The sequence below is a fragment of the Manis javanica genome, chromosome 8 (assembly GCF_040802235.1).
Source record: "Manis javanica isolate MJ-LG chromosome 8, MJ_LKY, whole genome shotgun sequence".
NCBI lineage: Eukaryota > Metazoa > Chordata > Mammalia > Pholidota > Manidae > Manis > Manis javanica.
The window spans coordinates 95,475,074-95,490,744 of NC_133163.1; the positions used below are offsets into that span (position 1 = coordinate 95,475,074).

The 15,671-nt window shown below is 42.8% G+C and overlaps 1 protein-coding gene across 2 annotated transcripts in view; it reads left to right on the top strand.

The window, feature by feature from the left end:
- Positions 1–15,671, top strand: part of SQOR (sulfide quinone oxidoreductase) — a 94,724-nt gene that overhangs the window by 40,201 nt on the left and 38,852 nt on the right. For both annotated transcript variants that reach the window (XM_037022187.2, XM_037022186.2), the window contains 2 exons: positions 10,584–10,834; positions 13,318–13,488. In XM_037022187.2, the coding sequence (XP_036878082.2) occupies positions 10,601–10,834; positions 13,318–13,488 (405 nt within the window). In that variant the 5' untranslated portion in view covers positions 10,584–10,600. The remainder of the gene's footprint in view (positions 1–10,583; positions 10,835–13,317; positions 13,489–15,671) is intronic.

Here is a 15,671-nt window from a genome sequence, read left to right on the forward strand (position 1 = left end):
TAGTCCCCATCTCAAGGTCCTTAGTCACATCTGCAAATTCCTTTTTGCCTGTACTGTAACATTTTCAAGTCTGGACAGTAAGACATCTTTGTGGGGGGTGGGAGAGGGCATTATTCTACCTGTCACTGTTCATACTCTGGCTCCTAAAGATTCACGACCATCCCGTATACAAAATCTATTTTCTCCAAGGTCCCCCAAATTCTTTACTTATTATAGCATTAACTGAAGTACAAAATATAATTTTGTCTCATTAGCTCAAAAGTCTCAGTTTCATCCCCTAAATCATACAAATCATGTATGAATGAGGCTCTAGGTATGATCTATCCTGAGGCACAATTCCTGTGCATCTGTGGACCTGTGAAACTAAAGAAACAGGTTATCTGCTCCTAAAATATAATGGTAGGATAAAAGTTATAGGCATTCTGGTTTCAAAAGGGAGAAAAATGGAAGGAAAAAAAGGAGTCAGTGGTGCCAAGAAATTTTCCAGCTGGGCAAATGTCTTTTGGTTTCAAGGCTTGGATATAATGCTCTGTGGGCATGTGACCTCTGGGCTTTGTTGTAACATGTAGCATGTTTTTTGCTCTGTTGTAACATGTAGCATGTTTTTTCTTTGTAGTCCTAGTTCATGCTTGTTTCTCTCTTTTCTCTAAAGCAGGCTGCTGCTCCTTCAACACTTTGCTCAGAAATCTCCTCAGCTGAATGTTAAATTTCATTTTTACAAATTCTATTTTCCATGTAACTGTAGGACACTTGTTTGTTAAGCTTTCTGTCCCCAGAGAAAAAGGAACCTTGTTCTCTAACATGTTCCAATACCATGTTCCTCATTTCATTCTCAGCCCTCACCTGCAGAGCCTTTAATGTCTGTATTTCTAGTAATAGTCTGTTCATGATGATGCAGGTGTTCTCTAAGGGGATTTATATTTTCTCTGCTGTGCTTTTCACTTCCTGGATCTTCACCAACACTGTTGTTAACATTCATACTTTTACAGTGTGTTCAAGACAGTCTAGACTTTTTCTGTCAGGCTCTTCAACATTCTTTCAGCCTCCATCCATTGTCTAATTCCAAACATGGCCCCAAATAGGGAGAAACTGGGGAGGAAATACCCCAGCTGCTCTTGCCAGTTCCTCAGAGCTCCTGCTAACACTTCCCATTGAATAAACCAACCAGAAGCCAGGGGCACAGGAGTTCGGGTGATGTAGTCAACAGCTCAGGACCCGAGTTGGGCAGAAAGGGGTGTGGGTTGGATAGAGGGGAGGAGGGAAGGTGGAGAATAGCACCCATTTAAACAAAATGTTTAAGTATTCAAATCATTGATCACCTTCCTGATATATGTTATACTAAGAAAGGCTTTTTGAAATCTTACTCAGAGATGTCATAAATCTATACTTAAAAATTCTTCTAGCTCTCTTATGGCTTATTTTTTAATATTCCAATATTTAAATTAGGCCCTCTAATATTAAAAATAAATTTTCCCTGAAATTTGCCTCACCTTATTCTTGGCCTATATTATTAATAGCTGGCAAGCTCTGCTGTTCTTTTCTTAGCACTTAAAGCTTATGAACTTTGAATGGGATCAGGAATGGGATGGGGAAATTTCTGTCTGTCAGTACAGGTCCTTGGGTGTAAGTAGATAATCAGTGATTACTTGGGAAAACATTTTTAGATAGCTGCAGAATTGTGACTATGTAGATTTCATGTAACTATTTTCTTTCCATAAAGATATACTTACACATTTAGCTTAGCTAAATGGAATTTAATTTGTATATCTTTTGTGCAGGAAATAAATCTGTAAATAAAAATGTAGCTTAGATTATGTTTCCTGACTTTTGGTTCTGCAAATTTAGCTGCTGTTTGATTGAAACAAGTTCAGTAGAGGTATAAATCTGAATGTGCACAGATATCTATATACTGTAGAAAACTCATTCTTTAAACATCTTTCTGAGAACTACTTGCTGAGGACACTTCCCCCTTATCGAGGTTAAATGGATAAAAAAGATGTGAAAGCTGTCCTGGGTGGAGAAGATGTCTCTAGGTACAATATAGCCGGTGATAAGAGTATGACAAAGTAAAGGAAGTCTGGTGCTGAATTCTCCCAGAGTAATTATTGCATTAAAAATCATACTGTCCCTGTGTTATTTAGTTGCAAAACTTTGGCCCAATCACCCACATAATTATAACATTCTACAGTAATATGTAATTAAATTGCTTTGTAAATGACACCTGAGAGTTTAGCAGATATGTAAGGGGAAGGAGCAGAGCACAAATTTGTCAAATATGTAAAATCTTCCAACGCATCAGGGGATGAGTGCCATGAATGAATAAGCTTTTACTTACAGTTTGCTAGGAAAAGGAATTATTCTATACCACATAGGGCCACAGGGGGAAGCAACCAGATGAATCATGGAGCAGGAGAATTTAGGGGAAAGCCCTGAAAAAGCCTGCATTGTGGTTTTGTTGAGGCAGGGAGAACAAGCTGACCAGGTTTGGGGTTGGTTAATTTGAAAAAATTTTAATGGTTTCTGGGATGTAAGGGCTCATTGAGTTCCCTGATGTCTGGCCCTGGGATGATCAGAGCAGAGGAATATTGTCTTGAAGTGTAAAAGCCAGAGGGAGGAGGTTGTGGTTCGGAGTGGGGCTCTGGATCGGTTGGTTTACATATCAAAGGTGTGCTCCCAGACATGGTTTACTATGTTTAGCAGTTATCCAGATCTGGGATGGGCAGTCTCTCTAGGATTAGCAAGGCTCCAAGATGTCAAACAATCAGAAAATGTAGAAAATTAAAAACATGATTAACACACTAGGACAAAATTATGAAGGTCTCATGAAGTGTCTAATCCAGTGTCATTGATAAGTGCCAAAAGTGAGACTACATACTTCATTGCATGCACTTCCGACTAAGATGACATCAAGTTAGGGAACCATAGCATTGATTGGGCAATATGTGGTATTTTCTTGGTACCCAGAGGGGTACCAATCCAGACACAGTAACAGTTTCCTTCCTGAGATTTTTCCAGATTCAGACCTGTCCTTTTATAGTGTAAGTCAGAGGGTATGATGGTTAATTATATGTGTCCACTTGGCTGAGCCAGGGGGTACCCCGACATTTGAGATAACATTATACTGGGTGTGTCTATAAGGATGTTGCTGGAGGACTCGGTAAAGCAGATTGCGCCGTTCAGTTGGGTAGCCTATTCCAGTCAGTTGAAGGTGTGAATAGAACAAAAAGGCTGACCCTCCCACGAGTTCAAGAGAATCCTGCCTCGGGCTGGGACATTGGTTCTCTCCTGCTGTCAGACTTGAACTGAAACATTAGCTCTTCCTGAAACTACATCGCTGGCTCTCGTGGGTCTGCAGCTTGCTGACTACAGGTGGTGGGACTTGTCAGCCTCTGTAGCTGTGGGAGCCAGTTCCCAGGGGTGTCCTCCGTGTGATAGCGAAAGAGATGGTGTTTGCTTTGGCTTCCTGCCTCCCTCTTTTCCATCGCCTCCCGTTGAGTCCTGGTTTTGTCCTTTATTGGCTGTGTGACCTTGAGAATGTAACCAGTGTCCTGCAGCCTCGCTTTTTTCAGTTGTAAAATGGGGTGACATGTCTACTTCAAGTGCCTAGCGTGGTATCTGACACATAGGAATCTGATGTGGGGCAGTGATGAGCCTGTTTTACAATAGGAATTAGGATCTAGCCTCAGATTGTGCAAAGCAGCGAGGTTATATTGGGAAGGAGTGGGAGGGTGGTTGGCAAAACTCAGGGCTGGTCGAGGGAGGGACTGGCTAGATTTAGTGAGTCCCAGAGGGGTGGGCAGGCTGAGTGCTCTAGAGGAGTGCTGTACGCCCTTGTTTAGTGTTGTAGGCAGGAAACTGTTGCTTAAATTAGGGATGCGGATTTACCCAGAAGCAAATGAAGTTTAAGCTTCAGGGCCTGTCTTTTGCACAGGCCTCTGTGGGAGCAGGAAGTTCCAGGAGAGGCTGCAGCCGTGAAGCATTTCTATGCATGTATTTCTGATAAACTGATCACCAAGGAGCCAGACATTTATTGTGATTTCTTTTTTCATTCAAAATTAGTATTAATTATTGTATCTAATTTTGTATTTGTAATTTTGGGTCTCCAAATTGTATAGGGGCCTGCCTCTGGAGATGGTGTGGGGTCACGCTTTTGTCTTGTCCAGCCCCGCAAAGAGGCTGCCCTGAGATCCAGAGCTCAGAACAAGCCCATATTGAAGCTTCTCCTTTGAATTGCTAGCTCCTGCTAATGCCTTCATTAATGCTCCAAAGAGCAGAATTTGCTGTTGTTCACAGAATGGACTCAATTGTAGCTCTCGCCCTGCTGCTGACCTTTGGAAGACCACCTTGCCTCTCTGAGCCTCAGTTTCCCCATTTGTCAAGTGGTATCAGTACCTGCAGTGTGGGCTCTGGTGTGGGCCCTGTGAATTGTGGTGGGGCTGTGAATTGTACAGCACGTGGGAGAGAGGGAGGATGATAACTGTGTTGCTGTTGTAATTCTTTTATTATCTTGCTGTTACTTGAAATATGCCTAGACCTTAACATTTCAGTGACTAAAGAGCCAGTACCCACTCTGACACACTGGTTTTTGATTTTTGTTTTTTGCTATTTTATTCATTCATTTAAACTTTTTTTTGTGGAAACTTTCCAGTTTGTTTAAAAATACACCACCACAACGAATGTCCATATATATCCATCCATTGGCTTCAAATTGTCAACTCATGGCCAGTCTCATGTCATCTACACTCCTACCTGCTCCACTTCCTATAATATTTTCCAGCAAATACCTAATCCTTTCAACTGTAAGAATCCCAGTGTGTATTTCTAAAAGATAAGGGCTCTTCAAAAAGTTATATCAATATTATTGTGACTTGCCTCTCCCCAAAAGACCTAAATGCTTTCTTGGAATTTGCCTAGTAAGCTAAAGTTTAATATAGCTTCCCTCCTGCTCCATTTCACAGGGTAGAAGCTACTTTAAGTTTGAATGTAAATAAAATTCACCTGGTAGCATTTTTTCTGAATTATCTTTTAGGTCTAACTTGTGAGAACTCAACTGAGAGTCTGTTTAAGTTAAACTCGGCTGCTTAAATTAGTGACGTGACCTTAGGCAAGTTCTTTTACTTAACACTAAACCTCAATTTTCTCATCTGTAAAATGGGGTTACTAACACTCCCTTTACAAAATTATTGTAAGGTGTCTCTGAGAAGCATAAATAAAGTACAACTAGTGAACACTCAGTAAGTGTTAGCTGTTATTAATGTGACAGCTTCTCCCTACTTTTTCCTATCAAATCCTGTCCTCCATTTGGTTGAGAGGTGGAACTGATGATGGCCTTAGGACTGATTTAAGTAAAATGGCCTAAAAAGCCCCAGCGGTGGGGTAGGTAAAGGAGGAGCCTCCCAGGCCTCTCACCACCTGGGCACAAGGTGAGACGCCTGACCTCTGCTGTGTAGACAGTGCTCCCTCGTGTCTCAGAGACTGCAACCCACAGGGATCCAGGCTACCAGGCACAGCAGCTCAGAGTGAACTTGGCCCAGGGAAGCCGGAGCTTGTGAGGTGGGGTGGGAGGATAGGGTAGGTGGGGAGAGAGCCGAAACCTGTTGTCTGTTTTCCTGTTTGACTGTAGAGGTGTTCTGCAAAGGTGATACATTAAAAGTTGGCTTTGTGGTTATGGAAACCGAAAGCAAAGAGGGCTCTGCCTGCTGTAGGCTTGAGATAAAACAGTTGTGAACCATACACAGATTCACTGCTCAAGAGCAAAAATAGCTGACAGATTGACCAAAAGTCTCATTGGCCCGATGGATCTTTCATTAAGAATGCTTGGATATTCCTTGCTTAGAGGCCAGCTCTGTTTGAACTCAGCCAGGTGTCCTTGCTGACACCCAGTGAGTGGCCTGTCACGTGGTGTGAGATTAGGGAACTTTTGACATGAGCGATCTGCTTTGCCTGTCCAGGTTGTAGAGTCCCCAAGACTTGTCTAGACCAGGGCTGGAGCCAGTGATGTAAGTAGGAGGTGCCCAGCTGTCTTACCTTGCAGTCAACAGAGATGTTACTTCTGCAGTTAGACAACAGATATAAGAGCACTGATTTTGAGCCTTTGAAGGAGGCACTCAATTGATTTAGGATTAATTGAGGTTTTTTTTTTCTAACTTAGAAGTATGACATTATTTAATTATAAATTTTTTTTGTTTTTATGAATGTCTTTACCTTATGTTTGTGAATGTTTTACCTTGTAAGACTATAGAGATAAAGTAGCTGCATTCTTCTGTATCATTGGTAGTTAATTCTTATTTCCTAACCTAACAAGCAAATATGTTTCAGGCTACCTTCTAGGGAGATTAATAATATCATATTAGATTTATGCTCCTTAGTATTTTGTTGACAGTGGTTTCCAATTTCTTTTCTGATGACTTTGGGGTCCAGTTTAGCCTCCCTTGTTCCCTCCCCTCCCTCCCTCTCTCCTTCCTCCCTCCCTCCCTTCCACTATTGTGTTCTTTGGTTGTTACTATAGACTTGGTTTGGGTCAGTGTCAGGAATTCCTATTGGTTCCTGACTAATGTTTTCTTACAACATTTCTAACACCAAATGTATGGTTTGTCAAACATCAGTCAGTTTTCCAACACCGTCCAGTAATTCAATTCTGACATTAACTCCCAGAGTTAACTCAGACCCCACAGGATAAGGGCTCAGTCCCAAGACTGCCCTCACTTCAGAGGCCAACTGTAAATGGGGTGTCAGGTGACCCACACTGCCTCCTGGCTGACTACAAATTTGGAGTTTCCCAGGATCCCTCCTTAGGTTTGATAATTTGCTAGAATGACACACACAGCTCAAGGAAACACTTTATCTATGCTTACCAGTTTATTATAAAGTTTATTACAACGCAGGAATGCTCAAATGAAAGAGATGCATAGAAGAAGGTATGGGTGGGAAGGGGGCATGGAGCTTCTGTGCCCTCACTAGGTGTATATGGCATCCCCCTCCTGTCAGTTCAATGTATTCACCAACCAGGAAGCTCTCAGAATCCCATTGTTCAGGAGTTTTTATAGAATTCGATTGTCAGTCCTCCACCCCTCTCAGAGGCTGGTAGTGGGGCTGAAAGTTCTTCTGATCATATATTTGATTTTTCTGGTGATTGGCCCCATCCTGAAGCAATCTTGGGGTCCCACCCTGAGTCACCATTAGCATAAACTCGGTTGTGATCAAAAGGTCATTATTATTCTTTGTTATTAAATAACAACTATCACTCAGGAAATTCTAAGGATATTAGGAGCTTTGTGCTAGGAACAGGGGACAGAGACTAAATATATTCATATACTTATTTATTATATCACAGCTGTCAACTGGAGCATTAAATTATGATTATGCATTATTGTTCTGGGTTGTTTCTAGTCTTTGACGTTTGTATCATGCTCTATCTTCTCCACACAGTATTAGATTATGGTTCTGGTTGTCCTGATCTGGAAATTTAGGTGATGTCACATTGTTAGAATGAGAGTGTCATTGAGATTTTTGGTGTTCTGAAACTTGGAACATTTCCACTAGCACATTCTTTCATGTTTTCAAAATTTTTGTTTATGGTTCACAAGTGAAAACTGACTGCAAAGCCAGGACATTCTGCTTGATGACTGTTATTCATGAAGTTGATAAAACTGGCTGAGAGGACTTGGTGTTTATAAATACTGAATCCAGAAACAGGCTCCGGCTAACTGCTGAAATAAAACTAAACTAGCCTTCTTGGCTGAATAAGGGAAATACTTGCACAAACGCTTCCTCTTTCAAGAGATGAACTGTGGGGTGTTAGGCTGGAAGGGAAGTAGGAGGTTAAATAACCTGAGATGGAGTGGCTGGAAACCAGAAACTCCTCTAGGTTATTATTTTTTAACTCTTTCCATGGGGTTAAGATATTGCGTCAGGGTCAGGAAAAAATGGTTTCCCTTTTTTCAGAAAGGAAGAAATTTGCTGTGATTCTGTCATTTGGTGGATCATATAGACAGGCAGCATGTGATGACTGTTTATTCTCCATAAAATACCTTCTTTCTGTACCAGACAGTAACATTCTACTATGTGATTTCCTCCACAACTCATTATTAAAAAAAAGAAAGAAAAAATCAAATTGAGAGATTAAAAAAAATTTATAATGTAGAGTTCATTAAAGAAAACTTGTGAAAAACACACAAAGAAAAGGGAAAAAAATCAAATATACATATACCAAAGTATTGCTAATATTTAGGTGTTAGTACCATGAAAAAATGGTTTTTCCTTTTCTGGGGTTTTTTTCATTTCACATTATTACATAAAGATTGTTTTGTTGTTGTGAGACAGTAGAGTATAGTGGTTTTATTTAGAGGCTTTGCCATCACAGTGCCTGGGTTCAAATCACAGTCCGTCACTTCTGGTCTGTATGACCTTGAGGAAGTCACTTAACTGCTCCTTGCCTCAATTTTGTCATCCAAAAACAGGGATGATAGTGGCAGCCAACAACGCACAGGTTAAATGTGTGTGTGAAGGAGTTGATATGTTATTATCATCAAAAAAAAGATTTTATTATTGTAACATTAATGAATGTATATAGTAGACATTTTATAAAGTGCAGAAAAGCAGAAGAAATCAACATCACCCATTATTCTAAAACCCAGGGAAAACCACATACCAGTGTTAACATTTTGCTCTTCTTTTTAATGCATTTTCTCCTATATAGTTGAACTTATATTTCCAGTTTGTATACTGATCATAACAAGCATTTGAATGATTGATGTAAATATTATTTTGAAAGATCACATACGTTGTCTTGTCTAACCATATCTTACTTAAGTTTTACCCCATGTTTGACATCCAAACTGCTGTCCCTGCCCCTCCCCACCATGTTAAATTGAAGTGATCATAAATTAATCTTGGTCAAAACAGTCTGGGACATGAGCCTCCCCTGGCCGGTGTGGAGCCTGTAATTGTTTTTTCTGTCACCAGGATGTAACCATATCCGGTCCATAAATCAGTTAACTGAGGGTTGACAATATTATGAGTGAATATATGAGAGAGATCTTTGTAAAGGTTCTTTTTCATTATCAGAGGTTGTTTCCTTAGCCTAGAGTCCCAGAAATGGAAATGCAGGATCAAAGGATGAGAATCTTCTAGAAGAGTTGTGCTGATTTTTAAACTTGCAGCAACAATGCCTGAGTCTGCCCCACTTACTCTGGGCCCCTAAGTCCCCTCCCCTCAAGCTTTCTCAGATCAGAAATATTGAGGACGCTGTCAGGGTGCAAAAACTCTGGAATAGAATTTATCCTAATTAAAGTCATTACTCTGCCTCCTCTTTCCCAAGAGATCATTTTTCCCTCCTCCAGGGCCTTTCCTGCTTCCTTTCATAGCCTTTCCCTCTCCGCTTTCTCTAATCCCATCATGTAGTCTCCCTTTTCTCCAGTCAGAGGAAAATTGTGTAATTAAATGGCTCCCAGGAAAATCATATAATTAAATGGCTCCCATTAAGAAGTCAGTGACCTTAGCAGCTAGAAGTGTTATCCCCCAGCTGGGTACTTGTATTTTAATAGAGGGCTCCTGAAGCATTGTTGAACCCAAAGGACCGAACTTGATGGTGGAATTGGGGCATTGTAATACACAGAGAGGGAGATATTTTGAGTCTTCCTCCTTCAACTGATACAAGTAGATGGTATCCAAGATGTGGGGCCAGTTTTATGGAAGAGGTGAAGCCACGGCCAGTTTCAGAGAAGCCTTTGTTTCCTCACTGCCAGGCCGAACTGCTCAGGGCAGAAACACATTTCCTAAAGGTAAAGTGTGTTGCTCAGAGCAACTATAAAGGGGAGGTTGTTTACTAAATTGGATATAATAAAAAACTGGTTAGCAGCATGTGCAGATTCTTCATATAAAATATTACTTTATGGTATCAGGCAGGGCTCCTTTTATGGCTCTTGTAATCATCTGGTTGAAATTGCCAAAGGTGTGGAGGGCCTTTGCTTATGTGTCTGTAGCCAGTGGTTTGATTAAATTGCGTGTCTCTGAGCAGGCAGAACCAGGAGGCCTCTGAGTGGGGCCAAGGCCCTGATTACTTTGGTCTGAACTCTGAGTTGCAGAATGTGGGTTTCCTGTTTGGCTGTTTCTGCTTCAGCAAGGTCTTAGATACCCTTTTTGGCAAGGGATTGTTCAGGGCCCCATGTGTGGATTCATACATCTTTCATGGCTAAAAAGCCGAAGGAGTTGAGGAATGTGCCTGAAAGTGAACGGGGGACAGCTGGATACACCACACGTTCCCTAGATTTATGGATGGATAAGGATGGGCACAGGCAAACCATTAGAATGTGGAAGGTGAGGCTTACCTGGTTCAAATAAAGTCTTAGATGTCCTGAGAGCAAGAGGCAAGGGAGAAATGGAAAGCTTGGCCACTTGGGAGCTGTCACTGGATCATTCCCAGGAGACTTGACAACAGCCAGATGGGAAGGTAGTCTTAAGAGGAGATGGAGGGAACCAGGTGTAGCTGGCCAGGTACCAACCTCCCCTTCCTCCCTGAAAGAAAATGCTTTGGTCCCACGGCAGTCCCTTGCTTACGCGCAGCCTTGTCTGCTCCTTTCCAGCCTGACTCAGCCTAAAGATGACCCCACTGAGCGCTGCGGTGTCCGGCCCCAACACCCGGCTCTTGGCCTGGTTCCTCAGGCGGGGCCCTCAGCTGGCCTGCCCACCGCAGCTGCACACGGCGGCCAGCTTCGCGGCCCGGAGCCACTATGAGGTGCTGGTGCTGGGCGGGGGCAGTGGCGGGGTCACCATGGCCGCCCGCATGAAGAGGAAAGTAGGCGCAGACAATGTGGCCATCGTTGAGCCCAGTGAGGTGAGTCTCACCCTTTTGAGCACAGTAGTGTGTGCACGCCTGCGTGTGTGTTGGGGGTGGGGTGGGCATGACTGTCAGGCACTGTGCTGACGTGTCCCCAGGCTAGTGCTTCTGGGCAGAAAAAGCAAGTCGTCCAAAGGACCGGAAGAAGGTGGAGGGAGGGAGGAATAGAGAGAGGACAGATCTCCTGGCTTATGTTCTTCTCTGTACTAGTTTCTTGGGATTGCTATAACAAATTACCACAAACTCGGTGGCTTGAAGCAATAGATGCTCATGCTTTCCCAGTTCTAGAGGCTAGATAATATGATCTGTTATATAAGCAAGGTGTCGGCAGGGCCATGCTCCTTCTGAAGGCTGTGGAGGTGGGGGGGATCTGTCACATGCCTCTCTTCTAACTTCGGGTGGTTGTGGACAATCCATGGCGTTCCTTGGCTTGTCGTGGTATCACTCCAGCCTCTCCACATGGCCTCTTTCTGTGCCTCCAGCCTCTTCACATGGCCTGTCTCTGTGCCTCCAGTCTTCACATGGCCTCTCTGTGTGGGTTGCTAGTGGCTTCACATGACCTTCTTATTAAGGACACAGCTATTGGATTAAAGACCCACTCTAATCCTGCATGAGCTCATCTTAACTTGATAAAAGTCCCTCCTTCCCCAATAAGGTCACACTCACAAGTACTTTCACTGGCTTTGTACCTTTTGGGAAGAGACAGTTCAACCCACAAAACCCTATCATCTTCAACCTCATGTACAGAGGAAAACCAATGGCCACTGTACTTTCCTTTCTCTGTTCCAGTCTGGAGAAAGGGTGACGAGTTGATGGGCGGGGAGGTCTCTGCAAAGGTGTCAGCGGGTTAAGTGCAAGGAACCATAAGCATACTATAAATCAGAAAAAGGCAGCAGACACCAAGAGGGAAGTTAGGAGGTGCTGGTAAGGCTCTATTTCATGTAAAACATTTTAAGATTGTTGAAAAGCTTCAGAAAAATATTCTAGATTTTTGGCAGTTTGCCTCACATTTCCCAAGGAAGTAGGTGTGCACTAGATGGAAACTGTATCCATGGGAGGAAAGCAAAATGGATCTTGTGCCTGTTTTCAGGCCGAGGGTAGAGCAAGAAAGACACACTCCTTCCCAAGAAGTCTCCCCAGTACCTGCCCAGGGCTTGGTTGCAATCTCAGACTGGTTCTGTGATCTGAGAGGGGAGGAGAGGGCACTTTCTATCACCTTCCTTTTTAAAATGACTTTATTTGGGGACATTTGAAATGACAAGGTCTGAGAGCTGTATCAGGTGGCCTATGAGAGCTAACCCATGGCAGGTTTCCCAGTGAGGCTATTCTGTGTAATGAGCCAGGCTGTTTGGAGGCTGAAGACACAATTCAGGCGGCCAGATCACGTCTGTCCTGCTCCATGAGGAAGTGCAGGACAGGAGTCTGTCAAAGCAGCACCCAGCAGCTCAGAGGTAGACACTTCCCCTCCTGTGTCTGGTTTAGTGATCGCTGGACCTGATGCTTATTTGTAGTCTAACACTAGATCAGAGCTTATATTTTCATTCTTTTTTATGTTCAAGATGGACTTGAAATTGATGAGCTCTTGCAACCGGAAACCTCTGCCCTCCTTCTCTTTGGTCATATCCGTTATTGGCTGGAGGGAGATTGCAAAGCCATTCCTCACGTTTTCTTCACCTCTCTGTGGGTGATGCCAGTTCCGTCTGGCCAGTGTGAGGCATTTTGACAATGTTGAGAGCTCTTGGTCCCCCAGTCCACCCCATGAGGGAATTAGAATTCTCAGAGGCCATTAAACCAATCTGCCCCTTGCCCCTGAGTCTAGAACTTTCACAACCTAGATCAAGAGTGGACCTGCTAAAGCAAGAGAATTCCAGAAAATAGTGGAAGTTTGGGCATTATGGGATAAGGCTGGGTGCCTACTGGCTTTGGGTGTGAACCTCTGGTAAAGGACAAGGGGAGCTGATAGGGCTGACAGGGGAGGTCCACAGACCTCTATGGGCTTGGGAAACACAGTTAGGAGTTAGTGAAGTTTGAGGATCCTAAGAAGTGGCTGTAAACTTTCCAGATTTACCATAGTCTCCACATACTTCTAAGGAGCAATAATTAGGCTGCTGGGTTTAATTTTTCTTTATATCTGTGCACATAAATGTACCTTTAATGTTTGTGTATATGTACCTGTACACATAACATGTACATATTAAATAGAAATTCAGCTTTTAGCAATAAATAATACACTGGTCCCTAAAGGTAGTTCATGGCTTTTTTTTTAATGATCTTGGCCTTTTTTTGATGTTCTTGTGTTGGGTGACTGCCTTTCAGAGCTTGATATAATAGGAGACACCAGTGAGATGGACTGGGGAAGACTAACCTAGAGAATTTTCTATGTGGTGCTCTAAGGATCAGGAGGGAGTAACTGAGAGTCTAGCTTATGTACCTTCAATCAGCCTCAGGTTAAAATGAATCTCCTAATACTTTGTTCTCAGAGACATTTCTACCAGCCAATCTGGACACTGGTGGGTGCTGGTGCCAAGCAGTTATCCTCATCCGGCCGTCCCACTGCGAGTGTGATTCCATCTGGTGTGGAATGGATCAAAGCTAGAGTGGTTGAGCTGAACCCAGACAAGAACTGCATCCACACAGACAACGGCAATGAGGTAACCAGTGGGTCCTTTGGCTTTTGTTAACCTGAGGGCTTGTATTAATGCACAGCCATTATCAAACTGAACACTTCATGGTGAGAGGGTGGTACCTGTGCACATACTTGTGTGTTGAATAAAGCATGAGATGGGAGGGTGTGTGGTGAATGGACTATGGGATAGATGGAAGAAGGACTGAGTGCTGTTGAACTAATAAATGAACAACTAAGTCAAGTATTTGTTGAACACTTACCATTGCTCTGTTGCTTTGTACAGTATCTTGCATCTAAATGCTTATTCAACAGATATACTGCTAAATGTTAAAACAGCAGGTATCTGCCTCCTTTTTCTTTGAAGCAGCTGCTTCTGGGACTGCTAGCCTGCTACAAAAAGGGGTGTTCACACTAGGGGCTCTACATCCAGGAATGGTCTAATGGGTTTGCATCCAGGCAAAGAATTGCTGCTGTTGCAGGAGCTTGAGACTCATCATAGCTCAGCACCATTTAAAGTCTCCTCCTATCCACATCACCCAGAGAGGAAAGCTTTTCAGCAACTGCTGCCCCATGTTTGAGGAGATGAGAGCAGGATGGTGAGATGAGAGGCTCAAAAGCCATCCGCAGAGTCATGTCCCCTCATCTGCTGTGGAGCCCAGGACAGCGTCAGGCAGGGCGGCCATTACGATTTACTTGTCTCTTCCAGGCTCCTGTCGTTCTTGGGTTCCAAGGTATCAGTGACTTTAATGTTCTGCCCCGTCTCCCTCCAAATCAGGCACTCTGGCATTTTCACAGAATTGTAGAACTTGAGAGTTGGTGGGAATCTGAAAGGCTTTCAAGTCCAACCCCATCCTCTAAGCAGGGACTCATTCATCATAGGTATTCTTAAACTTCCTTTGGGTTATGGATCTTTCTCAGCACAGGATAAAAGCCCTTTCTTGGAAAATGTATATGCATACCTAATTTTGCATGAAATTTCACTGAGTTCAGGGATTCTTTGTAGTCTTTTCTTGAACCCTGATCAAGGGTCCCTGTCTTATAGCATTCATGATCCTTTGCTCTCTAACCAGCCTCCCTCCCTCCCATCCTTCCTCCTTCCACAAATATATATTGAGTATTTATTATAAGCTAGGTACAGTTTTAGGTCTATATGAGTGAACAAAAAGATAGAACAATTCTTACTGTCCTGTATTTCATATTCTGGTCAGGGCAGACATGTGATAAACAACAGACATAATAAGTAAATTATGTAGTGTGTCAAAAGGTGATGAGTGTTAATAATAAAAAAAATAGAGATGAGTAATTGATTTTGGGGCATGTGGGGGTGGGGGTTGACTGTAAAATGGGTGGGCATTTCCATGTTCCAGGGTCAAGGAGTTCTCTGACAGAAAGTTATTCCTCTTCATTTTTTAGACAGGTTATGTGAAAATTCTGCCTTTACTAGTCAGAATTCATCTTCCTGTAGCCCCTTTCTTGGGCCACCAGGGTGTTGTTGGTCTTGATACCTTTCTTGTTCCTTGTTCTGTCCTGTAGTGTACCAGAGAATGTCCTCTGTCTTTTCAGTGGAGAAGCCCTTCAACTGTTTGGAGATGGCTCTCCCTGGCTGTGCAGATCTAGTCGTCAGATAGATTGGTCCCCTGTCCCCACTTTCCTCATGTCTTCTTTGTATTTCATGGTCTCCAGTCCCTTCACTATTTCTCTTCATCTTGCTTTGGACATCATCTGGCTTGGTAGTACCCCCATGAAAGAGGTGCCTAGAAAGTAGGCAACTTCATAGATGAGCCCAGGATAGAGTGGGACCATTCTCTCCCACAACTGGCTATAGCTTAAGTTAGCATTTGCCTGTTGAGTGACAGTTATACAAATGCTGATTCATGCTGGGCTTGAGGTTACTTCAAACCTGTGGGTCTTTTGTTCACATGACCTACTGTCAAGTCAGACTTCCCCCATCCTAGATATATATGTATACATACAAACCAATACACATACATATGTAGATTAAATTAAATTAAAAATTATATTATTTTCTCACTGTTAATGAACTTCCTTATTTTTTTAGTTAAATACACACATACTAAATTAAACACATAAAATTGTTCTCAATTTACAAGATGGGCTTTGGGTCTCATTTCTCTTGCTAGTCCACTGCCAGCTCATGTGGCCAGGAGATCTGCTTCTGGTAACACACATCACCCCTTTTGTACAGCA